We start from the raw sequence: 24876 nt of genomic DNA, 5'->3' as shown, positions 1-24876 counted from the left end.
AGCAACGCCTGACCCTATAAAGCGGTATTGTGACTATTGTATATGACATCGAAGGAGGACACCAAACCGGGGGAAAGTGGTTGACACACTTCATTGCAGTCGAGTAACAGTAAAAGTAACGGTAGGCCACAATCGTTGTTAGTTAGGTAGTTAACTGACAGATAGCTACATTAGCTAGCCTAGCAAACGGTAGCTCGAGCTAATTGCAGCGGTTAATTCAGATAATCATCTCACGATGACAATCTTAGCCAATCCATGATGATTTCACAACGAATAAGCGTCTTATTAGAAACTCCTGTGATTTCCTCGGGGTCTAATTCACATCTTTGATTGAAATGAAATCAATATTTCAATATAATGATGAACCGATAACAGGTAGCTATGTAACGTTAGCTACTGTAGCTAGCTAACTATGCTATCTGATTAATCTAATTTTATTATGCATAGATTGAGATTTATTCCCAATTTTGGTCGTTTCAGGCCTATGATTTGTGGTGTAGATCGTATGTAAATTTCTCCAAGGGTAGAAACAGCTACACGTGTGAGCCATATCTCAATAGAGGATCTCTCTGGTTTTGACTATAATAACATAGCACGATGAAGTGTCCACTTCCACCAGTAGATAACGTTGTTCAATGGTAATTCGCCTGAGGAATGTGGTTTATGATTATGGTTGCTTATTGACTATCTTATTGACACTATAACACTTTGATTTATGTGAATTGGACCAATAATGGTACAGAAAACGACATAACTACACAACGTCCCAGTGCTCGGAAGACCGTGTTCCCTCACGATGGTCCGAACACCGCCGTGCCTGCCCGGTTGGTAGTGTCTCGTTAGCAACAGCTTCCCCACCACAGTGGAGCACTATTACCATGTCACTATGCTGAAATGGATTGCGTATGTGATTCGTACTAAGGCGGGGGTCAGCAACCCTGGTCCCGGAGAGCCGCAGGGTGCGCTGGTTTTTGTTTTCGCCTTAATACCAGCAAATGATTCGAGTTAACTGTGTAATCCACTGCTTTAATTGATCAATTAAGTGCTGAGTAAGGACAAAAGCCAGCACACCCTGTGGATCTCCAGGACCAGGGTTGCCGACTCCTGTACTAAGGTTTTATGAAAGCGGAAGGAATTATACTGTACATACACCAAAAAAACAAAGCTGATCTGGAAGTATTTTTGTAGTTATTCGTCATGAAAGTTGCACTGTTCAGAACATGGTGAGCTAACTTAGTGTTCGGAAAGTGAATTCTATAGAAATCTGAAATCTTATCCTTAAGACTGCAAAGAGATATCAGCAATGTCTCAAATGCCATCTACACACATCATTTACCCTCCTTCAATTTGGATTCAATAAAATTCCTATAAAAACCTTTAGAAATAGAAATCCTCATTTCAGTCCGACATAAACAATGTCTTTCTGACAGTTTTGGTAGGATTGCTTGCTTGTTTGTTTGATGTTCTTTACTGCGTGCAAATAAATTCAGTATTGCTTGTTAGATATATAAAATTGATGTTTTTCCAAACAAAGAATAAACACAAGATCGAGGTCTCCTACAGTAAAATCTCTTGTATGCCGATTTTCCACAAATTGTTTAAAATCTTTGATGATTAACACCAATCTTTGATAGACATAATACCAGGAAATATCATCGTATTATACCAGTGCAGTATTTTTACAAGCACATTAACAGCACACCTTTTTTCTGTCGTAGGAAACCCGTCCTAGCATGGAGTCTGAGCTGCCTGCAGACATGAACACCTGGACCAGAGACCACGTGAGGGACTGGCTGTTACGTGACCTGACGTTGAGTGACACCACCGCTCAGATTCTCTATGAAGCAGAGTACCGGGGGGACATGCTTCCTCTGCTGACCGAAGCCAGCCTCCGAGAGCTGGGCGTCCGCCCTGGGCCGGCGGGTCTCATAATGAAGCGGATTGATGATTTCGGGGCAGATCGGCGAAAAGACTCCAGGACCTTGAGAGACAGGGCCGAAAAGTGCCTGCCGTACCCGTTCAACTGCTTCCACGACGGCTGCAGGTACATCCTGAACCGCCAGCTGCTGGTGCCGGAAACGGGGCCCTTGACCCTGATCGAGCCCTGCCATGAGTTCAAAGCTCTTCAGGGCGGGACGCACAGAGAGAAACTGATAAAGTTCTCGGAGGAGACGGTGCGCTTTGCGGCGGCATGCCTGAACACCCGCTCCAATGGAACCATCCACTTCGGGGTGCTCGACAACCCCCATGGAACGATTGCTGGAGTGACGACAGGAGGCAAAAGTGAATTAAACGCAAACACATCCTGTGTCCCGGACAGCCGAGAGGAGGACTACATCAGAGCACGGGAAACTTTTGGGAAATATTTTGTACCTGAGCTCAGGCATGTGGTGATGAAATGCATCAAAGTCCCCCGGTTTGTGGAGGTCTTGAATCCCAGTTGCAGTGAGGACAACACGTTTGTTATTGAGGTCGACATCGAGCCCAGATACACCTGGTCGCAAGGGCATCTTTTCTACACTCATGGAACCTCAACAAACAAAAAGAACAGAAAGTTTAACGACGATAAGCTGCACTTTTACATTCGTCAAGGATCGAGCACATTCGATCTATTGGCAGAGAACAGAGACAGAAGCATTCCAAAGCTCCACACTTACTGTGCCAAGACCATTAAAGAAATTGCAGAACTAAGAAGGAAAACTGAGAAGGAGCACAGTAGAGGCATTCAGAATAGCATTCAGGGCTTACAGCTCAAAGAGGCCATCACTAATGGGAGCAATTCAGTGGAGAAATCAAATTTAGAATGGTACATTCTTGTGACCAACAGGTCTCACCCTGTACAACGGGAATCACTTCAGTTTCTGTCCACGCTGGACCTGTTTGCCGTCCTTGACTTTGACCCAGAGTCCAGATCTGAGGGGCTTCACCACTTCTTCCAGGAACACAGAAAAACAAACTCACATTTTCCTGAGAACTACACATCCTTTGAGGTAGCAGATGAAGCAGTTCGTAAATTGGAACTGTCGAAGGTTGTCAGCTGGGTGTTTTGCAATGGCTCCACGGCCGACTGCGTGGCATCTTCTGCCCCTGTGGCTTGGCGCAAGGAGAAGGGGGCCGCGGTGCATGGTACCATCTCGTTTTTGTGCCGGACAGACGTCTTGCCCAGGGGGAGGTTCCTTGTAGTATTCCTGCTTCTGTCAAGAGTAGATGACCAAATGGATCCTCTTCTGGAGGCGTTCAGTGCATTCTATCAGGAGCTGAGGGGAACGGAGTCGATGGTGTTCATCTGTAACAGCGAGTCCACATTTACTTCCTGGAAGGATCTGATTGATGCGAAGTTCAGCGAAGAGATCAGTGAAAGATGCATCTTCAAGTTGAGCCTTGCAGAAGTGAATGGTACGGTTTTGAGTTTGACCAACAGCTCTGAGCGGTTTTTACCCTGCCCGAATGCTGCAGTGGTAGTTCTCAGCAAGAAGGATGAGGAAGACATGCATGCATTGAGTGTCTTGTGTGTAAATCAGTGTGAGGGGCAACACGTAAACAAAGACGACGTACCGAGGAGCTTCTATAGAGGAGGGAAGGCGACATGGTGGACTTTCCAGCTGTCAGACAAGACGGTCGTGAAAAGAGATAGGCATGAGTACATCAAGAAAGCAATCCGCCTGAAAACCTCACAACCAAAGAATGAAGCCTGTGTGACCTTTGACCTCCTTCACCATCCAGGCTGTGGAGGAACAACTCTAGCAATGCATACCTTGTGGTCGCTCAAAAAGGAATTCCGATGCGCAGTTCTGAAGGACAAAACGGTGGGCTACCAGGAGGTTGGACGACAGATTATCGCTCTGCTTAAATATGGAATTAAGGAAAACTCAGTCTGGAGTTGTCTTCCTGTCTTACTCATGATTGATGATTTTGGAGAGGAAAATAAATTGTCCCTGCAGGAATCAGTCAGGGAAAAGATTAAGCTTGAAGATCTGGCCAACGGAGACACTTTGGTAGTCCTTCTAAACTGCATGAGGTCCAACACTCAGCCAAAACAGTCAACAGGCAACAGTGACTCTGTCTTTCTTGGTGATAAACTGTCTGCCAAAGAAAAGGAGCTGTTTGAACAGAGGCTCAAAGAAATTGAGTTAGATCAAAAGCAGGTGGAGACATTCTATGGCTTTATGATTATGAAACACAGTTTTGATCCAGAATATGTCACACGTGTGGTGAAGAACAACCTGCAGAACTTTGACTTCTTTGGGCAAAAGGAAGCAAAGCTGTTTGGAGTGCTAGCTCTGCTTCATGTTTTTGCCCATGGTGGCTCTCTCTCAGTGTCCCTTTGTGAGAAATTCCTGGGTCTGCAGGGGCTGCCGCGACACAGGTACCTCAGGGTGGAGGAAGAATTTGGGCGGTTTTCCAAACTTGTGATTCGTTGCATGGTGGAAGAAGGGGAGAAATATCAAGCCATACGTGTGATTCACCGCAGCGTGTCCGAGGCAAGCCTGGAGGAGCTGATGCACGCCCATGGTGTGAGAAAGAGGGACGTGGTCCATCTGCTCTTACACGAAGACACCTTCCATGAGCGCACGCAGGGGAAAAGGAAGCTAGAGGATGACATAGTGGGCATGCTCTGTTCAAGGACATCTGACCAAAACGAAAGCAACAGCTTCTCCCCGCTTATGGAGATCATGATGGAGGAGAGCCCGGGATCTGTGGAGGACGTGCTGACGAAGGCCTCGGAGAGGTTTGAGAACAGTGCCTCCGTTTCTCAACTTCGAGCGCTGTTCTACATCGAGCAGAAGAACAGTTCCCAAGCTCTGAAATGGGCCAATATAGCAAAAATGAAGGATAAGAAAAACTTTGCAGTCGCTGACACTTTAGCACAAGCCTATAAATGTGAACTGCTAGCTAAGCTTGACCTTGCCACCTCACCTAACGCAGTCACAGAGAACTTTGGGGAATGTATAAAGCTGGCGTGTTGTTCTCTCTCTGAGTTCAGAATATCTCAGAGCCTGTTAAAAAAGGAAGCAATTGGGAGTAAACACAACCAACACTGTCTACTGTCCACCGCCTCCTCTTTCCTGGGAGAGATAACTATCTGTGAAATCATCCTCAATTCATTGCAGGCGATTCCACTGTTTGAGCAAGAAGATGGTAGGACAAACCTGATTGGGTACCTTTCTGGTGACATCACAGTGGATGAGCTCCAATCCAATAGCGAACATTCTAGCTATCTTGTTGTACTCAAAGAGTGGGATGAACACCTTCACAATCTGAAAGTGGCCATGAAGGAGAAAATCAATTTTTTGGAGTGTTTTCTGTTCAACTTTTCACAGCCAAGGCAGTTCAAGATAAAAACTGAGTTGGAGAGCTGTTTCAGGACATACTGTGAGGTGTTTTGCAGGCCAAGCTCTGGAGTGAAAGTACTGTGTAAACAGGTACAGGTAGAAGAGATAAGAAAAACCTTGGAGAGGATGAAGGGAGACACGTACAGTGGGATTTTGGCATATTTGAATGATAAGCAAGGATACACAGACATTGAGACTATCGTGCAGAGCTACGAGTTCAATTTGGAAAACACAGATGGGTGTTTGAGAGATGAATTGCTGCTAATCTTGGCGAGTATCGTTCTCCACTGCCTCGGCCCGTGCTCGAGACGCACTGACGCGAGGCAGAAGGAAGGGAAGCTGAAGTCGGATTTGGAGAAAGCGGCAGAGAAAGGCGCAAATGCTACAGCAGAGGAAAAGATTTTACTGCACTTCCTGACCACACTCCTCTGTTGGGACGACGTGGAGGTCCTGGGAAGGGTGGATGCAGCAGCCGAACAATTTCCTGAGCACTTCAAGGCCCTGAGCCGCCCGCTGACTCCAGTACCGCACCTCTACTGGGGAAGGCAGGCGGGCCTCTGGGGCCTGCTGAGCAGAGAAGAGGCGGAGAGACACCTGGGCTACAGTATGGAAGGGCACCCCCTCATGGTCATCAGTGGCACAGCGATGGAAAACAGGATCCTGTGTGATGACGGCAGATGTGTGGCGGTCACACCCGCTGACAGCAGGGAGCTGGAGAGACACACAAGAGTGACATTCTGCGTGGGCCTGACTATGGCAGGGCCCCTAGCCTGTGGCATCAGACAATGTGGCCCCTAGACACAACATAACGTCATGATTTAAAATGAAATAGTTTGGTGGATACCGTTTTGTTTTCAGATCGCAGTATACTACATGCTTTTAAGAAAGAAAAAAAACATATTTGCTTTATGAGAGTGTTAGGCACACTGGTTTGACCATTGAATGAGTATTAATATAATGTAGGATGGGCCTTATTAATTGGATTTTACATTTGCCAGATAGGTGTAATTTTGTACACATCTGGTCAAATCTGGGAATTAAATATTTCAAGAGGTTAAGTAAACCTCTAAAACCACTAAAACACTGTTTTCATATATCAGAATCTTTATTAAAATAAAAATATTGTTGCTGACTAATGATTTCAGGACTGTGCTACCATCTACAGGTAGCATGAGGAAATTACCAGGAGACTGATCCTTTTGGATCTGGTTATGAGCTGTTGCAAAAAGCCCTCTGAATCGAGGTTGTGTAAGAACAGTTTTTGTGTCACAGTATTGTACCTTTTAACAAACATGCTTTCTGTTTGGAGAATGCACAAAGATGATTCCAACCCAGGACCTTTTTGCTGTGAGATGAGTGTTATCCATTCTAGTTTGGGCAAGGTTTGACCCTGATTGGTCCACAAAACATTTAAATATGGTCCAAATGTCACAATCACCTGCTCAAACCTGCACATGGGGAGGTATTAGATACCTATTGAGACGACATGTTTTTGCTGGGAAAAAAAGTTCTTATTCTGACCATTGGTACCATTGACACACACTATGTTTTTCAGATGTTATCGGGTGCTGGGTTTTAGCCCAGCACTATGACACCTAATTCAATTAATGAACTAATCATGGTCTTCAATTAAGTAGAACCAGGTGTCAGCGCTGGCCCAAACAATGACCTGCACCCACACCGGCCCTTTTCGGGGGCTGAACGACCTCCACTGGAGCCAAGCTCAATGGTGCTAGTGAGCCACTTCTCTCAGCAAGACCAGGAACTAAGTTTCAGGAGCAAAGCCCAGACTCGGTCCTTTGGGTTCCCACTTCCACACGATGACTGGGTCATTCTGCATTCCCATACAGAACAGACACACTAAGCCACACACTACCACACACCTTTTTGATGACTTATAAAACATACATAATATTCTGAATTCATTCTAAACAGTACTGATTTTCTTGAACACTAATCTCAGCATAGATAAACCCTTACACAGAAAAAGACAAAAAGCCATTCAATTGAGACACTTTTTATTCAAAGATTTTGTGAAAGTGCTTCCACGTTTTTTGCGTTGGTGCTGTATAATACTGTGTTCATATGTACTGGGAGTCTTTTTGTAATTTGTGTGCGTTTGTCACATTAAGTAGACTGTTCAGTAGCAGTAAAGCACTACGTGCGTGTGCACCTTAATGAAAATGTTTTCAGCTTGAAACCAAAAATGAAACAACCCCCCCCTCCCCCCACATTAAGCAATGTGTAGCATTACCCAATGCATGCTAACATTTTCTTACCTCATCTCCCCCAACAAAAAAAAAAAAAACATTTAAAATTAAATAAAACAAAGAAACAGGAAAAATATTAAACATAAAAAGTACAGCAAAAGGTTACAGGTCAAAGCCATGTTTTGACCAGTCTCTCACTGCAGGGCACATATCGAAGCATGTTACAGGTTAAAGGTCATCGTCTTCATCTGGGAGTGCCGTTTGTGAAGCCAACTGTAGGGGAAACAGAACAGCAGTTTGTACTACCGCTTGCCATCATGAAACTAAACAGCAAACAGTGCATTACAAAGACAGGTCTGAAATCTGGCGACCCCAACCCCAGTCCTGAGGACCCCAAACTCGGTCCTGAGGACCCCTGTGTGTGCTGCACAGCTTTTACACAGCTTCCACAATCACACTCTGGCTAACTGCTAACTGTTAATTAAGCCCTGTCTATGATTCACCCTCTTAAAGCCATATGATTTTATAGCCAGGAATGCTTCGCATTCACATGCCAGGACATTCAATCAATCAGAACAACAAATGTTTTCATTTTCTGCAACGTGCTGAGTGGCAAAGTGCGGCAATTATTATTTAATTACTCCACTTCTGTTAATTACATTGTGTTAGTCATGTCTGAAAAGTGGTATATAAAAAAATAAATGATACCATCAGAAAAGGGCTACATTTATGAAGACTCATTTCTAGACTGAAATAAGTGGGAGTCCTCACTGCTACATACCTGGCCACTAAAGGCTCTGTTTAAGACAGCTTTGAGGAGAAAACTCTGAGAGAGTTATAGAATAAATATGTTCTCCCACAGCTTCAGTTAATGGAGGGATTGGCTCTAGCAGAACCCAGCACACAGAGGGGACAGCAGGAGCCAGTGTAGGATCGACAGTGTGACAGACAGCACGCCCCGTGGCCCCGTGGGTGAAGGCTGGGACTCACTTTCAGGTCGATCTCGTACTGCGCAGCAAGGGAGGGGTCCATGGCCACCTCGGGGGGGGCCAGGGCGGGCATGGCCACAAACTCCAGGTTGGGGTCTCCGATCAGCTTCCGCGCCAGCCACAGGAAGGGCTTCTCAAAGTTATAGTTGCTCTTGGCGGAAATGTCGTAGTACTGCGGGGACCAGAGAGCCAGAAGGTCAGCACTATCCTTTCTGTTTCTGTTTTACACACTGCACAAGCCATCCTGAATGTTCATGTATCATCTTACTCCACCAATCCATCTTCTATCTATCCAAGGAGTTTTAGTGTGCGTGTAACAGCATAGAGCAGACGCACAGCGGGCACAGGGCGGGCCAGGACAGGGTGGTGAGGGTGAGAGAAAGCAAAATAATTGTATCAGCAGGCAGGGTAGAGATCAGGAAGCCCAGGGTTAACAGGTTAAAGGTCACAGGTCAGAACAGGGTTAAGGTGGAAGGTTGCAGATCACAGTAGTATGGGCACAGATGCTCAGCAAACAACTTGGAGAGTTGGGGGTTAGGGTTTAAGGGTCAAGGGTTAGGGACAGGCTAAGGGGTTGTTCCGGGGGGGGGGGCGGTCAGGCACCTGCAGGTTCTTCTTGCGGTGGAAGACAATGTTTTTGGCCTTGACCTTGCGGTCCTTGATGTCCACCTTGTTGCCGCAGAGCACTATGGGAATGTTCTCGCACACACGCACCAGGTCGCGGTGCCAGTTGGGCACGTTCTTGTAGGTCACCCTGGAGGTCACGTCAAACATGATGATCGCACACTGCGCTGGAGAGAGAGGAAGCAGGGCGGTCATCGCTTGCACACACACACACGCAGGCACACACACACGCAGGCACACACACAGGCACACACATATGCAGGCACGCGCACACACGCAGGCACACACACACACATGCAGGCACTAACACGCATGCACACATGCAGGCACGCACACACACACGCACGCACACACACATACAGACGCACACGTACGCTTTGACACTCATACGTGCATACACAAACACATACAATAGTAACTGCCCCGGGCTGCCCCGTACCCTGTATGCAGTAACTGCCCCAGGCTGCCCCGTACCCTGTATGCAGTAACTGCCCCAGGCTGCCCCGTACCCTGTATGCAGTAACTGCCCCAGACTGCCCTGAACCCTGTATGCAGTAACTGCCCCAGGCTGCCCTGTACCCTGTATGTAGTAACTGCCCCAGACTGTCCCGTACCCTGAATGTAGTAACCGTCTCTCAGCCCCCCAAACTTCTCCTGGCCGGCCGTGTCCCACACGTTGAACTTGATGGCCCCCCTGTTGGTGTGGAAGACCAGGGGGTGCACCTCCACCCCCAGGGTGGCTGCAAGGCAGGAGAGAGGGGGCAGCTCCGTTAACACTGTTTTGGAAAGCCACATTGCCCAAATTCCCCGATGTATTTATTTTTATTTTTTTGCTTTGCAAGTGACCCAGATTCCAGCACCTGACCAGATCCACACACTGCAAAGTTTGAGTGTTAGCCACAATTGTTAGCTAGCATTCGCTAACAGTTTGAAAAGGTAATCCATGGCAAACAAGAGAACAAAAGTGTACATTTGACTGTAATAATATACTTTTTCTTACCTTTAAAAATAAATCACAGGTAAGAAATGAATCAGCTAGCTGGCATTGTTAGACCCAAGTCACATCCATTTGCATTAAAAAGGTGTTGGTGGCTAACTAAATGGAATATTCATTTAAAGTCATTCAACAGTAACTTTGCTGTAAACACAGTTGCCCATTCACCTAAGGGCGTGATAGAGGAATGGAGGGAAGATGAGGGACTCACCTACATATTTCTTCTCAAACTCTCCAGTTAAATGTCTCTTCACAAAGGTGGTCTTCCCCGTGCCCCCATCGCCCACCAACACCAGCTGAGAGGAGACAGTGAGCGTCATCACCATCACATCACGATCACACATCATCACAACACCATCACATCACCTTCACACATCATCACACATCATCACCATCACACATCATGACACATCACATCACCATCACATTACCATCACACACCATCACACATCATCATCACCATCACATCACACGCGCGTCCAGTCTTAGAAACTGGTCTAACAGCTAAGCAATTAGCCCCATATAGCCGAGTGACTAAGGCGATTGACTGGGACCTGGAAGGTGGTGGAGGTTCAAGCCCCAGTGTAGCCACAATAAGATCAGTGCAGCATTTAGGCCATTTTGGGGGGCTCAGGCGGTAACAGCAGTCGTCTGGCAGTCGGAGGGTTGCTGGTTCCCTCCTGCCCTGGGTGTGTCGAAGTGTCACTGAGCAAGACACCTAACCCCTATATGCTCCTGATGAGCTGGTTGGTGCCTTGCATGGCAGCCAATCGCTGTGAGGGTGTGAGTGTGTGAATAGGTGAATGAGAAGCATCAATCATACAGCGCTTTGGATAAAGGCACTATATAAATTCCAACCATTTACCCCACATCCACATCACGCAAGGGGCAGTCTAATCAACAGTAGGTCACTTAGGCATCAGCTGTTATGCAATGTCTGCAACCTGACTCTCAAATTACAATGCTCGACAGGGGCATGCATGTTGGTTTGCTTGCTGAAAAAACACTCGGCTATTCCTGAGATCACCTGGGGTTAAATTCCCTGGGTACTGAACGGCCCACCTCTTCCGCTAAGTCCAATATACGGTCACTTCTCTCTTCGTGTAATTGGGTGGCTAGCCAGAAAGAAAACCAGGATACCAGAGAAGTATTACCCCTAGCTAGCTAACAAGGAAATATTGGTTGGAATATTGATCATTGTAATACTAGTATGGCCCCACTGTAGGATAAATGCCCTGACCAGCCGACTAAAAGCCACGGCCAAATTTTGCCATGCCGAAAATATAACGGCCGATGGGTCATGTCTTAATTAAAACTGGGGGGAAACTCACCTTAAATTGAACTTGGGGTTCCCCTTCTGCCATAGTGAAGTGTTTGAAATCTGCTGAGGGTACGCTAATGTAGGGAAAGGGGAGGGAGAATAAATGAGTATTTGTAAACAAATTACTCGCCAGAATAAAAGCACATACGAAATACTGTGTAATAACAACGTTAAGACAGACCAGTGAGTGGTTGTCACACGTTCCCCGTTGTGGAGTTTTACTGCCCTGTGAGTCAGCGTGCTCTCGCTGCGCGCATTGTTCTAGCAACTTCCACGCTAAACTCTGCGTAGCTCGCCGTGAGGGAGCAGCGTTAGGGAGGATGCGCCCCAGTTCTCACCCCTTTCTCTCTGTAACTTAACTTCGCATGGCGACCTCGGATTAAAGCAGCAAGCCCCAATAACCAACAACACACAATTGAAAATTACAGGACATTTGACCACAGGATCACCATCTCTCCCGCTAAGTCCAATATACGGTCACTTCTCTCTTCGTGTAATTGGGTGGCTAGCCAGAAAGAAAACGAGGATACCAGAGAAGTATTACCCCTAGCTAGCTAACAAGGAAATATTGGTTGTTATAGTGATCCTTGTAATATTTCAGCGCAAAAGCTAAAACCATCTAATGACAAAACATATAACTGAAAAATCAAATGATTAAAATAATAGCAAAGGATAGCGTATCCAGTTGCTACAAGGACCGTCAGCTCCCAGCTAATATTAAAACCAAGCACAACTTTTTGTCGTTAAAATGTATTAACACAGTCTAAATATGACTTTGCTATATACTATTAATTTGTTCAATCGCGTGTAATGAAAATACTTCAGTTGACTGATCAAATAATGAAAATTTGAAACAACTGTTCTGGACTTACCCGGCGCTAAGACAGATGGGCAAATGGCTACACTCGCTCCAGCTTCAACTGTCACTGTGATGCCCCACTCTCATGTCATGTGACTTGGGGTTCAGGCGTGAAAATGTGGCGATGTTTACACAGTTATACACATTCATCTTACATTCATTCTATAAAATACATAAACATACAGTAGAATTCCATAAACTGAACTTGACTACCCCCAGCGTTTCAGAAGACATTTTATAAGTTATTTGCCTGAACTGGTCAGAAATAAAAACTTACGAAATTACAAATAGTGAAATCCTGTATAGAAATTTAGTTATTTTGTGAAAAGAGAAAAAACATGATTTAAGTAGTACTCATAACCTGTCCATAAACGGCAAATTGTAATAGCACAACCCTAAGTAGGCTATTCCAATTAAGCGTTATGGAACGAGAACCTGTGGCATATCGTGGATATTGGCACAGCTATAAAGAAAGACAAGACAAACTGGAACTATTAGTCCTTGGGCCAAACCATTTTTCAGTACCATCTGGGTGGGCAAATTCTAGATGTGATTTTTAGTCCTATACATCCCTAGATTATGTTTTGATATGATAGACCTTTTGGTTTGGCAGCTTATTAGTGGTTATCACCTCCTAAAGGTATGGACTGCTTTCGTTCAAAACCGGAGTTTTGCCAAAAAAAAGTCCCCTGCCATATTTAGCTCCCCTTCGCATGATTCGCTTGTAGGTCGGGCTGTGGAGGTAGAGGTATGAGCCTGCGGTTATTGTTATGCGCCCGAGTCTCCTGAACATGTAGAGATCAACCCCGAGTCGATCAGACCTTCCTAGGCCAAGCTATGGTCACCTGCCTCCTACCAGTGAATGCCTCATTTTTGTGGTTTTCCAGAGGTATTGTGCGGTAGGTGCGGGAAAGTTACCATAGCTCAGCGTAGGAAGCTCTGATCGGTCATTTGATCAGTCTCTATCAACCACAGCCCAACCACAGCCCGAGCTACGAGCAAATAACGCGAAGGGGAGCAAAATATAGCAGGGGACTTTTTTTGGCTCCACCAGAAAAGTTAAAAAGGGTAAAACATTTTACCTAATGGATATTACCACGAAACTTCCTCAGTTGGTTACTTACATAAAGACTATTATTTTTTTGTATTAAAAGTTTTCTGAATTTTTATGTTTAAATATGCAAATGATGCATTATCTACTTAAAATATGTGTTAATTTGCATAACTTTCCAGAATAGAAATCTAATCTGTAAAAAAAAAAAAATCTAAAAGTAATCTAAGCAAGCCCCCCTGTACAAACCTTTAGAATATGGATAATAACACATACAATACATAAACCCTTTTTGAAGGTTTTGTTTATGTCCAGGTTTCAGTTCAGTGAGTGAGTCTAGTGGCTGGTGACTGCTAGGACCATAGGCATATGCCTTGTTGGTAAGTAATTTGTTCAAAGTACTTAAAACAAATAAAGTGTGTGTTTACCCCCTCAAATTAATTAATTTATCTCCAGCCAGATCCATATTTAGAGGTAAGATACCTTAGGTAACTTTAGTTAGCAAGCTAGTTTAGAGTTAGCGGTAATGTATAGCTAGCTAGTTAGCTGGCTAGTTCATAACGGGGTCATTCCTATGTTCCCCGGGTCCTATGTTCCCCTGTTTCCCGAAAAAGGGTCCTATGTTCCCTGGTTTCCCGAAAAAGGGTCCTATGTTCCCCTGTTTCCCCGGTAAAGACTGCCATCCTAGGTTTGGGAAATTTGCACGCAGCTGAACCGCTGTATTTCCTAATCCTAGGATGGCAGGGGAAAGACTGCCCCCGTGGACTACCGTGTATGTCGTGATAAAATCATCCAGTCTGATAAAGTTCTTGGTTGAGGAATGGAAAGGACCCAATCACAGAAATAAACTACAAGACAAGACCCTATATGTTACCTGTGAAGAAGTCTGCTTCAAAATCAGCAAGACCCAGTGGAAGGAGGTAACACAGCTCAAATCCTCTCAGGAAGAAGCTGACACCCGCATGCAATTGCATGCTCTCCATGCAGCAGAGTCTGGCTACAAGGCGGTGATCATCACGGCTGACGACACAGATGTTCTGGTGTTGACTCTGGGTTTGAGCAAGGACATCCCATGCAGAGTGTACCAAAAATGTGGCACACAGAACAGGACAAAACTCCTGGACATCACAAAACTATTCCAATCGCTTGGCGATAGTGTTGCTGGTGCCTTGATTGGCATGCACGCATTCACGCATTCACTGGCTGTGACACTGTCAGCGCGTTTGCAGGACGTGGGAAAGTGGGCACCCTCAAACAGTTGAAGTCAGACAGGACATACCAAGACGCCTTCCTTGAGCTCGGTCGTACTTGGGATGTCTCCGATGAGCTCTTCAAGAAGCTGCAGGAAGTCACATGCCACATGTATGTACCCTCTACAAAAACACATCTGACATCTGTCAACCTTCTTCGGTACCAACTTTTCTGCACCAGACGTGGAGAGGTTGAGTCCAGCCAGCTTCCACCTTGTGAGGATTGCCTATTTATGCATTCCATTCGGGCCAACTATCAGGCTGCAATCTGGAGACGGTCTCTTCAAACCCAGCCATCTGTACCAAGCCCCAAGGACCACGGGTGGACCACAGATGATCAAGGGCAGCTGGAAATCCAGTGGATGAGCGGTTCCCCAGCACCAGATGCTGTCTTGCAGTTTCTCTCCTGCAAGTGTGTGAGGTCGTGCAAACCACCACAGTGCACATGTATCAACAATGGCCTGAAGTGCACAAACCTGTGCAAACTACAAACCTGTGCCAACCAACACAGTGAGGAAGAACCTGCTGCAAATCTGACAGACTCAGATGTGGATGATGATGCAGATAATGATCTGTGCTGAAATACACCCCCACCTCTGCTTCATCCCGTGGTAATGTATTCCTAGTGTTTCATATTGTGATCTTGGTCTGTGGTTGCGCTCCTGCCTTACTGTGTATTCTACTCTGTCCACAGGATCTTCACCTCCCTTCGTCTGCTGTGCACCAAATGTGGATGTTAATAAATGTGCACCAAATGTGCACCAAATGTGGATGTTAATAAATGTGCACCAAATGTGCACCAAATGTGGATGTTAATAAATGTTTCCACCACAAAAATAATCTCATCATGTATTGCTTTTGTCCCTATTACTTAATGAAGCATTGTGTAGCAATAGCAATCGATTGGTTTATAATATATTATGTGAGAAATTAAATGGGATTGGACTTTTCAAGTAATCTATTGTTAGCCTATTCCTGCAAATATCAGGACAGAAGAAAAATCTATATCACTTTTAATACAGTATAAAGTACAAATAGTTTCTGGCATCCAACAGGTCAAGATGTGAATGAAGAGGTAACAGTGACACCTATAGTGGCCTGGAGGCTACAAGTAACAATTGATAAGTTATACAGTAGGGGCCTGTCTTATACACAATATAATAGTACTGCTTAAAGAGATGCTAGTGTGAGTGACTGGCACTGGAAAAACTTCATTAAGAAGATGTTGGTGTGCTGAAGAAGGGAGTCATGAGGCAAATGAGATAGTGGTTTTATTAACCAAAAATAACCAACAAAAATCAGGAAACATAAATTTGCAGCCCTGGGATGCTACAAATATTATTTAAATCAAAACCACTTCCACAGCCTCACAGGACGCTGTACTCTCTCTCACCAAGGTCAGAATGACCAGCTTATATACATCTTCCTCAGCCCTACATTGGTTGGACTGAACCATTATCCCAGGTACAGGGTAGGCTATACAAGAGGAGGTATCATAAATGTTCTTAAGATGTAAATGAAAAATATATTTTCAAACATTATATAGGTTGACTGTTGGGACTCCATACACCTACAGGTTTCACTGCCTTGTGGGCTAAATAAATGTATCTGTGGTCCGTGGATAAACCAACAAGGTCTATCACATCAAAAGATAATCGAGGGATGTATAGTAATTAATTACTGTCTTTATCCAATGTTCTGCAGGCTCATGTCTCTAGCACCCCCACAGCCCGACCTACAAGCGAATCATGTGAAGGGGAGCAAAATATGGCAGGGGACTTTTTTTGGCAAAACTCCGGTTTTGAACGAAAGCAGTCCATACCTTTAGGAGGTGATAACCACTAATAAGCTGCCAAACCAAAAGGTCTATCGTATCAAAACATAATCTAGGGATGTATAGGACTAAAAAAATCACATCTAGAATTTGCCCACCCAGATGGTACCAAATCGTTCAATTTTGGGGTTTGGCCCAAGGACTATATGTTTTATGGTAAATGTATTCTTCCGCTGAACAGTAGTATATTGTTTGCTAAGCAACGGAATTGTGAACGTTGGCTAGCAATACTGTATCCCCACTCCACTATCGAAGTAACGGTACCAACGTTAGCTAACCTTAGTAGGAATAATGTATCCCCACTGCACTAGCCTTAGCAAAGCAATGCTATTGCAATAACGTATCCTTCGCTAGCTTGCTAGTTTACGTTACACCAGACGACACTGACACACACAGGTCATTTGTTTTTGTTGTAGACGTTTATCGGGACACTGCCAGATAACGTGCAGTTATTGAAATAACTCATATTGTCGCTATGAGTCATCATTTGCTTCACTGGCGTTTGGTGGTCTTGCTGGTGTTTCGATCCGAGGATGTTAAGTTACGTTATTTTCGATTACTAAGTGGATAATGGTGATCTACAAATGCCGAGTAATTTTAAAAGATGTGTGAACATTCCATTTAGCCGTGCGTATATTGTGGATATTGGCACGGCTGGAACACAAACTGACCAATGGAGACAATGGACCGGTCCTATCCGTTGTATAATAATGGGTAACTTGTATACTGCCTTATGTCCCAACAGGGATGAAGAGGATTCAAGTTTTTTTTTTTAAGAGACTTGTATGCAACTCATTAATAAAAAACAAAAATGCACATTTAAGAAATGTATATTCTCGTTCATGCCACTTTTGACATTGTTCATAAAGAATCTTGCAAGGCTATGTAGTTTCAAGTATTGACTCCTTCAATCATAATATTATGCTCAACAATAAAAGCATTGAAGATCATAGATTAGATTAATTTATTTGAGGTTTATACAGGGAAAATGCCTTTGCAAGATTGTTTTGGAATTCAAAATTCCAGAACACTAAATGAAAAGCTGTATGCAATATCAGTAGATGATATTGTATTCATAACAAGATTTGTGAAGATAAAATGATTAATATAACCTGCCAACCAAGTAAGAAGATATCAAAATGTTGTTGATGAAGCCGCCACTGTGGTTTCAGAGTAATAAGGAAACCATCCATTTATTTAATTTGTTGGTGTAAAAATGGCCCTCTCTCCACCGTAGCTGGTGAGTGGTGCCGTGCCATAGCCTGTGAGTGGTGCCGTGCCATAGCCTGTGAGTGGTGCCGTGCCATAGCCTGTGAGTGGTGCCGTGCCATAGCCTGTGAGTGGTGCCGTGCCATAGCCTGTGAGTGGTGCCGTGCCATAGCCTGTGAGTGGTGCCGTGTCATAGCCTGTGAGTGGTGCCGTGCCATAGCTGGTGAGTGGTGCCGTGCCATAGCTGGTGAGTGGTGCCGTGCCATAGCCTGTGAGTGGTGCCGTGCCATAGCTGGTGAGTGGTGCCGTGCCATAGCTGGTGAGTGGTGCCGTGCCATAGCCTGTGAGTGGTGCCGTGCCATAGCTGGTGAGTGGTGCCGTGCATTACCCAGGTGGGTGCTGCACAATGGTGGTTGAGGCAAGTTTCCCCCCTCATCACTCTATTAACTCTATATCTATTCAAGCCTTCTCTTGTATTTTTGTATTAACTGGTGTGAAGACAAAACTTAATGGAAAAGAGGGATGACTTTACTATGATTGATGACTCAAAAATGTTTTTTCATTAATCTCTTAATCTAGGTAAATATTATATTCATAGATATAAATTAACTAAAGAAAAATCTAACAACAAAGCAATTAAATGCAATTTAGCAGAGATATGGCGCAGGCAAATGAGATCTCCATCTATTTTTTATCTCTTAATTCAATAAATTCTATGTTCAGATATTCCAATTAAATGATAGGTGGAATAGAAAAGAATAGAATAGAAACATACTTCTAGCTCTACTTAATTTACTTCGTCAATCTTTCACTTTTAATCGAATACATATTTCAGCATGACTAATCATGGATATAACGAAATGGACCGAGACGGCACGTCAGACACATACATTAACAATAAGGCCCGCTGTCCAACCTTTTACGGGAATTTCCTCACCCAGTAAATATTCAGCAGTATAAAATTATGTATTATTATTATTATTGTTGTTGTCATAATCCTAATCCTCATTGTTATAATTATCTATGTGAATTGTCCAAACATTAGGATTAAAATGTTCAATCACAGTCCCTGCTAAAATATAAATATGAATCAGTAATCGTAATCTTACTTATTTTGACAGTCAATCATCTAGATACTCGCTAAAGAGCAAGTCACTCAGACCGCATCTCTTTCTCCGACTTCGCAAAAGAAAATCAGAACGGTCATCAAAAGCTGGGAACCCGAGAATCACCTCGAATCTCGAATCTCGACCCGCTTCACGCGCAGAAGAAAATAACAGACTTCGTCATCGTGATTAGCAAGTCCAAACAGTTTCGAAACGCATTAGTCTTACTAACCTACACGCGAAGGAAGCTACCAGATAAAACTACTGTATGACTTATCCATGGTTGCTTCTCGCCAGTGCGCGAGTCGGCGAACTGTGTATAAATGCACTGCTCTAACTACAGTCTAAAGGACAGACGGTGAACCACACTCGCAAAAGAGATAGGCTAACTAATGCACACAGATACAGCCTCTTTTTTTTTAAACAAAGTAAGCATACACAATCATCAAAGGCATTTAACATAAAATATATTACAAGAGATTCTGATAGGTGTATATCAAATCGGTAAATGTAGGCCTATTCACTCGAGTCGACTGTCTTTTCGGAAGTCGACTGTTGACGCCACGGGTCGCCATATTTTGAAGAAATGTCACAGAATGGATCAGCATAACCACCTCATAATCTAATTTATTTTCGCATCTCATAAGTCTTTTGAGCGATTAGTTGTTACAATTCACAAAATCTTCTCATTTTATAGTGATTTCAATGTTCAGCAAAAAAGAGAAATATATTTCATAACGTTTCCTGGGACGAAGGACTGTATTGCGCAAGCGCTACACACCTCGTAGTCGCCTCAAATCCTCTGAAAATGAAAGCGGCCACAACGTTTCATAATGCTTGAGCATATTCAGAAGATTAGCCTATTTTGTTTACATGATAGCAATTTCTATCGCATAGCATTCAAGGCTACGAATATGCGTACCGCATAGTTTGGGTATATCCTTTTACTGTTGACAAGTGGTCTTAATCTTATATTTATGTTTTGTTATAGGCTACCCAAAATACAATGCTTTTCATTTGAATACTCTTTTTTTATTGGTCAGTTAGCATTGTTGTTCAAACACATCAACTGCTGCTATTGGTGGGATAGGCCTATGTGAAATCGGTGTTTTGTGGGGGTTTTATCATGAATATTACACACTCCGTGAATAACTGTTCATGAGCTGGTCTTATCCATGGTTCAAATGAACTGTTTGTTTGCCCATATGAACTGGCGCAGCTAATCCTCACGTCATACCTTTGGATAGTAACCTTTGCACACTCTCTCTCTCTCTCTCTCTCACACACACACACACACACACACACACACACACACACACACACACACACACACACACACACACACACACACACACACACACAGCGGTTCCCAAACCCTTCCTTGCGTACCCCCATGGATCTAGGTATTTCATGTGTGTCCCCTCAAACACACCTGGGGCATGTTCAATCTGAAAACAGATTGAAGCAATGCAGGGTTAAGGGCCTTGCTCAAGGGCCCAACGGCTGTGCGGATCTTATTGTGGCCACACTGGGATTCGAACCCCCGACCTTGCCTGTCCCAGTCACGGACCTTAACCACTATGTTACAGGTCCTGCCGCTTCCCAAAGATCCACCCACCCAGAGCACCTGTGACCCTTAACCCAAGGTCAGGCCTATCACCACACGTACACAAAGGCACTTCATGAACACAAGAAAAACTGTATTACAGGAATTTTATTTAAATTTTCACAATTACATACGGAGTCTTTATACAGTGAGTGTTTGTGCGGTTTGAACAGCTGAAAAGAAGTGCCTGAGGCTCTGCAAGCAGATAAGATCAACACTGCAATCAGGGGCGCACAGCAAGGGCCGATCTGCTTCAGGATTTTGTGCCAACTTCTGCTCTTAATTAATTAGCTAAATAATGTCTTCATCAGACATTTGTGTATGCACCAGCTACAGCTGCAGACTGCAAGTGTGTCCTAAAGATTATACTCTGCTCAAGTGCAGGAGTGAAGCAACATAATTTATAGAGCTGTGAGAAAAATAAATTAAGGTAATTGGTTGGAACAAAAACCAGCTTGCAGACCGGCCCTCCAGGACTGGAAGTTGTTCGCCCCTGTTGTAAATGTACAAATGTATACAGGGATTACATGAAGTGTGGTTTAATCAGCTGGATTGCAGTCATCAGACAATTTGGTCTGTTCGGGACTGTGTGTGTGTGTGTGTGTGTGTGTGTTTATAGTATGTGAGAGTGTGTGTGTATGTGCATAGTGTGTGTATAGTGAGTGTGTGTTTATCTGTACAAGTAGTCGGCCTGTATGTTGGCAGCGATCTCTCCCTCCCACTTGTCTCCATTGTTGAGCAGTTTCTCCTTGTTGTACAGCAACTCTTCATGGGTCTCTGTGGAGAACTCGAAATTGGGACCCTATGTATGTGTGTGAGTGAGTGAGTGAGTGAGTGAGTGAGTGAGTGAGTGAGTGAGTGTGAGAGAGAGAGAGAGAGAGAGAGAGAGAGAGTGTGTTACATTCATTGTTGCACCTAACATGATAAAACACACATAAAAGCAAACATGCATAAATGAATACATGCACAAGCAAGCATCCACACACACCACAAACACCACACGTACCACACACACCGCACCACAGACAATTGAGTTTGAGGTGAAAATATGTACATTCAGCTTTAATTTCCTGGTATTTTTATCTAGATTTTTAAAACAACTTAAAACATTTTGTATCAGACCACCCAATTGTTAAGTGAGCAAAAGTATTGGAACAAATGATAAATACTTCTGAATGTCTACTCTTGGTTTTAGACTTGGGTTTTGGTCAATGGGTCGCAGGCTTGATGCAGTTATTGCAAGCAAGAGATACGCTACCACATATTAAGTGATATATTACGGGGGCGGCCTGTAGCGTAGTGGTTAAGGTAAATGCTTTTTATCCCAACAATAAACCCAGTTTAAGTTTGAGAGACAGGGAGAGGGATGGGGGCAGGGAGAGATGGGCAGAGCGGGGCAGAGCGGGGCAGAGCGGGGCAGAGGCACCTCTACGATGGCGTCGACAGGGCAGGCCTCCTGGCAGAAGCCGCAGTAGATGCACTTGGTCATGTCGATGTCGTAGCGCGTTGTTCGCCGACTGCCGTCCGCGCGAGTCTCCGCCTCTATCGTGATGGCCTGGGGGAGACACGCCCACATGAGCACAGGTGTGCAGAATCACCTGGCCAATTAATACAATACAGGTGTGTGTTTACCTGGGCAGATCAATATAATACAGGCGTGTGCTTACCTGGGCGGGGCAGATTAATATAATACAGGTGTGTGTTTACCAGGGCAGATTAATATAATACAGGTGTGTGTTTACCTGGGCAGATTAATATAATACAGGTGTGTTTACCTGGGCGGGGCAGATTAATATAACACAGGTGTGTTTACCTGGGCGGGGCAGATTAATATAACACAGGTGTGTGTTTACCTGGGCAGATTAATATAACACAGGTGTGTTTACCTGGGCGGGGCAGATTAATATAACACAGGTGTGTTTACCTGGGCGGGGCAGATTAATATAATACAGGTGTGTTTACCTGGGTGGGGCAGATTAATATAACACAGGTGTGTTTACCTGGGCGGGGCAGATTAATAGCAGCACCTCTCCCCATCCCTCCCTACCTCCCTGTGAACCTTAATTGTTGTCTCTGTGACTTGCTTTGTGTATCGGTATTTTTAGTTAGCTAGGTAAGCAGTGTTTGGATAGTGAACTTTGGTCACTTTTGCTCTGTTTGTTTCTTTGTTCAAAAATAAATAAATAAATAAAAAATAAAAAATTGGCCCTCGTCCTTATCTTTGTTGTACAGGTAGCAGTTGAAATTGTACTTCCCTCTAGGGTCTTTCAGCGAACTTATCCCTGGTTATGGGTATGCACTTTGTTGTACGTCGCTCTGGATAAGAGCGTCTGCCAAATGCCAATAATGTAATGTAATGTAATGTAATGTAATATAATATAACACAGGTGTGTGTACCTGGGCGGGGCAGATGGCTTCGCAGAGCTTGCAGGCGATGCAGCGCTCCTCCCCGGAGGGGTACCTGCGCAGGGCGTGTTCTCCACGGAAACGGGGCGACAGCGGCCCCTTCTCAAACGGGTAGTTAATGGTGGCGGGTTCCCTGAACAGGTAACTCATGGTCATCCCCAAACCTGCAGGGGAGAGGGCAGAACCAGTCACCCGTGGGCGTGCACATACCGAGGAGCGCGTGCACAAATATTCATTCAGGACCCCGCACTGACCAATCAGAGTGTCTCCTGCTCTTACCTCTGAAGAGCTCGGTCCACAGCAGCGTCTGCGCTGCCCGGTCTGTGATGGACTTCATGTCTGTCGGGATCTCCTGGGCATTCACATACTCTACAGGAGCAGGGGGAATGGATGTGAAACATCACATACTCTACAGGAGCAGGGGGAATGGATGTGAAACAATACCAGCTGAGTAAACGTGAGTGTGAAAATGTTTGAAGTTTTTTTTTTTTGGCATGGTGTTTGCCCTTTTGTGACCGGCACTGTAGAATATCGGGGTGTTGGCGAGCTGCAGGCTGGATGTAAGTGTGTTACTCACTGTATCCTTCTCTCTGGACGGACAGACTGAACGGACGCACCAGGCGCGTGCATGCCGAGAAAGTGCCTGAGAAAAACACACCAGAGCACTGGTGAGATAAACAGTACTGATAATAACAGCACAAATTCACACAGTGACACAATCACACAGCTCTCTATCGCTCTCTGTCTCCATCTTTGGGACTTACCTGGCCTGGACAAGGAGTACAGCACACGCAACGTCGCAGACATCACGTCTTGAACACGCTAAGAACATGGGGAGGGAAGAGAGAGGATGAAACACGATCACACGCACGCCACACAGTTCTCACTGCACTACCATGAACGGGCCCTTCCATTGGTACCAAACCGCTGGGCTCACTAGCATAACTGCATGTGACTGAGTAACCGCTTCATAGTGTGTCAATAATGTGACCATTCCACTTCCCAAACACACACAAGCCTGCCAAGTATTCTGCAAGGGTTATGACTGAGTAAAAAGCACATGGCAGTCAGATAGACAACAGAAGAAGAATGTTAAATTCTTGAAGGCCGTAAGTAGGAGGTTGTGGATAGGTCATGCATAATCCGTGCAAGTGGGGGCGTTGTGACTTGTATAAGTGATATTACACAGCCACTTTTCTGTGTCGCTTTTCCAACAGCAATGACATAAGCCTATTATAGTTACAATGGTGCGCAGGACACATATTCTGCACTAAGTTACGCATTATAGGCCAGGCAAGGATCTGTGGATCTCGGCCCCATAATAATAAACTCTGGTCACCACGGGAATTAGTTTTTAAAAAGCTCATTTAGAGTAAACGTTCCAGCAGCTTTTCGCATGCGAAATGTCGATACTACGGCGTCAATTAAATGTAATTTGCATATCGTTAACACTTTAGGACCACAAAAGTTTAAACTAGCTAACGCTGAAATGGCTAACGGTGTTCGATCTGATAATTCTGTCAGTGTCATTCTAAATCCGTCAAAACACGTTCGGTGCTGGAAAAGGGTCATATAGGGTAAAGGGTTGGCGAAGGCTGTAGCTAGCTAGCATCCATGGTTGTATAATGTTATCTAAATACCTACGCAGAAAGCTAATTTCAGTTCATGCTAGAACTGAAAGCATATTTATAATCAAAGGAATTTACGTCGCTAGCTAGCTAGCTCGCACAGAAAGATCGAATTAAAAGGTAGGCTATGTTTGTAAAGCTAGCCTGTCACACCGGCTGGCTGTGTGTTAGCTCTCTAGCTAGCCAGTTCTTCAAGGACTTTCTCAATGACTGTTGTAACGAATAAAAAAAACAATTGGGAGAAAAATAAAATCAACAACAGCAATTAAAATGCTAATAATGACAAGACATTCACAAATAAAACGAATAAATACTTTCAGGACACATTCTAGACAATTTAAACCTTTAGAACTCACCGGTTGTCGCTATTTGGCCTTCTCAACCAGAACAGCGGACTATACAGGAAGTAGCACACGGAGCGCATGAATAACAGGTACCGGGGCTGTCTGGTTTGTC

The 24876-nt window shown here is 44.5% G+C and overlaps 2 protein-coding genes and 1 non-coding gene across 4 annotated transcripts; all 3 read right to left on the bottom strand.

The window, feature by feature from the left end:
• Positions 1-7334: 7334 nt before the first annotated feature.
• Positions 7335-12474, bottom strand: LOC133130651 (GTP-binding nuclear protein Ran-like). Of its 2 annotated transcripts, none has more exons than XM_061245375.1 (7): positions 12344-12474; positions 11482-11545; positions 10362-10446; positions 9771-9896; positions 9136-9323; positions 8534-8704; positions 7335-7816 (listed from the first exon to the last, which is right to left on the bottom strand). In XM_061245375.1, the coding sequence occupies exons 2-7, from the start codon at positions 11512-11514 to the stop codon at positions 7772-7774; spliced, it is 648 nt and encodes a 215-aa protein (XP_061101359.1). In that variant the 5' UTR covers positions 11515-11545; positions 12344-12474; the 3' UTR covers positions 7335-7771. The 2 variants fall into 2 exon arrangements, with proteins under 2 accessions (XP_061101359.1, XP_061101360.1); XM_061245376.1 differs by lacking the exon at positions 12344-12474 and adding an exon at positions 11653-11843.
• A 6351-nt stretch (positions 12475-18825) lies between these two features.
• Positions 18826-19033, bottom strand: LOC133131755 (small nucleolar RNA U3). Its single transcript, XR_009709050.1, has one exon. It is a non-coding gene; the product is annotated as a small nucleolar RNA U3 (small nucleolar RNA).
• Positions 19034-20476: 1443 nt separating this feature from the next.
• Positions 20477-24876, bottom strand: ndufs8a (NADH:ubiquinone oxidoreductase core subunit S8a). The gene is made up of 7 exons (XM_061245458.1): positions 24777-24876; positions 23557-23614; positions 23370-23435; positions 23072-23161; positions 22784-22956; positions 21813-21941; positions 20477-21188 (listed from the first exon to the last, which is right to left on the bottom strand). The coding sequence occupies exons 2-7, from the start codon at positions 23597-23599 to the stop codon at positions 21057-21059; spliced, it is 633 nt and encodes a 210-aa protein (XP_061101442.1). The 5' UTR covers positions 23600-23614; positions 24777-24876; the 3' UTR covers positions 20477-21056.

This window comes from Conger conger, chromosome 6, assembly GCF_963514075.1.
Source record: "Conger conger chromosome 6, fConCon1.1, whole genome shotgun sequence".
Taxonomy (NCBI): domain Eukaryota; kingdom Metazoa; phylum Chordata; class Actinopteri; order Anguilliformes; family Congridae; genus Conger; species Conger conger.
Note: the sequence above shows the minus strand (reverse complement) of the source record. Positions and strands in the feature narration are given on the sequence as shown.

Bases quoted from the DNA above. Each gene is read 5' to 3' on its own strand.
- LOC133130651 (XM_061245375.1), bottom strand. From the start codon at position 11,514: ATGGCAGAAGGGGAACCCCAAGTTCAATTTAAG. The intron at 10,447-11,481 runs GTGAGTTTCCCC...GTCTCCTCTCAG, and splicing joins AACCCCAAGTTCAATTTAAG to CTGGTGTTGGTGGGCGATGG. The intron at 9,324-9,770 runs GTACGGGACAGT...CTCTCTCTCCAG, and splicing joins AGACGGTTACTACATTCAGG to CGCAGTGTGCGATCATCATG.
- ndufs8a (XM_061245458.1), bottom strand. From the start codon at position 23,599: ATGTCTGCGACGTTGCGTGTGCTGTACTCCTTGTCCAGGCCAG. The intron at 23,162-23,369 runs GTGAGTAACACA...CTGCTCCTGTAG, and splicing joins CGTCCAGAGAGAAGGATACA to AGTATGTGAATGCCCAGGAG. The intron at 21,189-21,812 runs GTGCCTCTGCCC...ACACATACATAG, and splicing joins CTGTCGACGCCATCGTAGAG to GGTCCCAATTTCGAGTTCTC.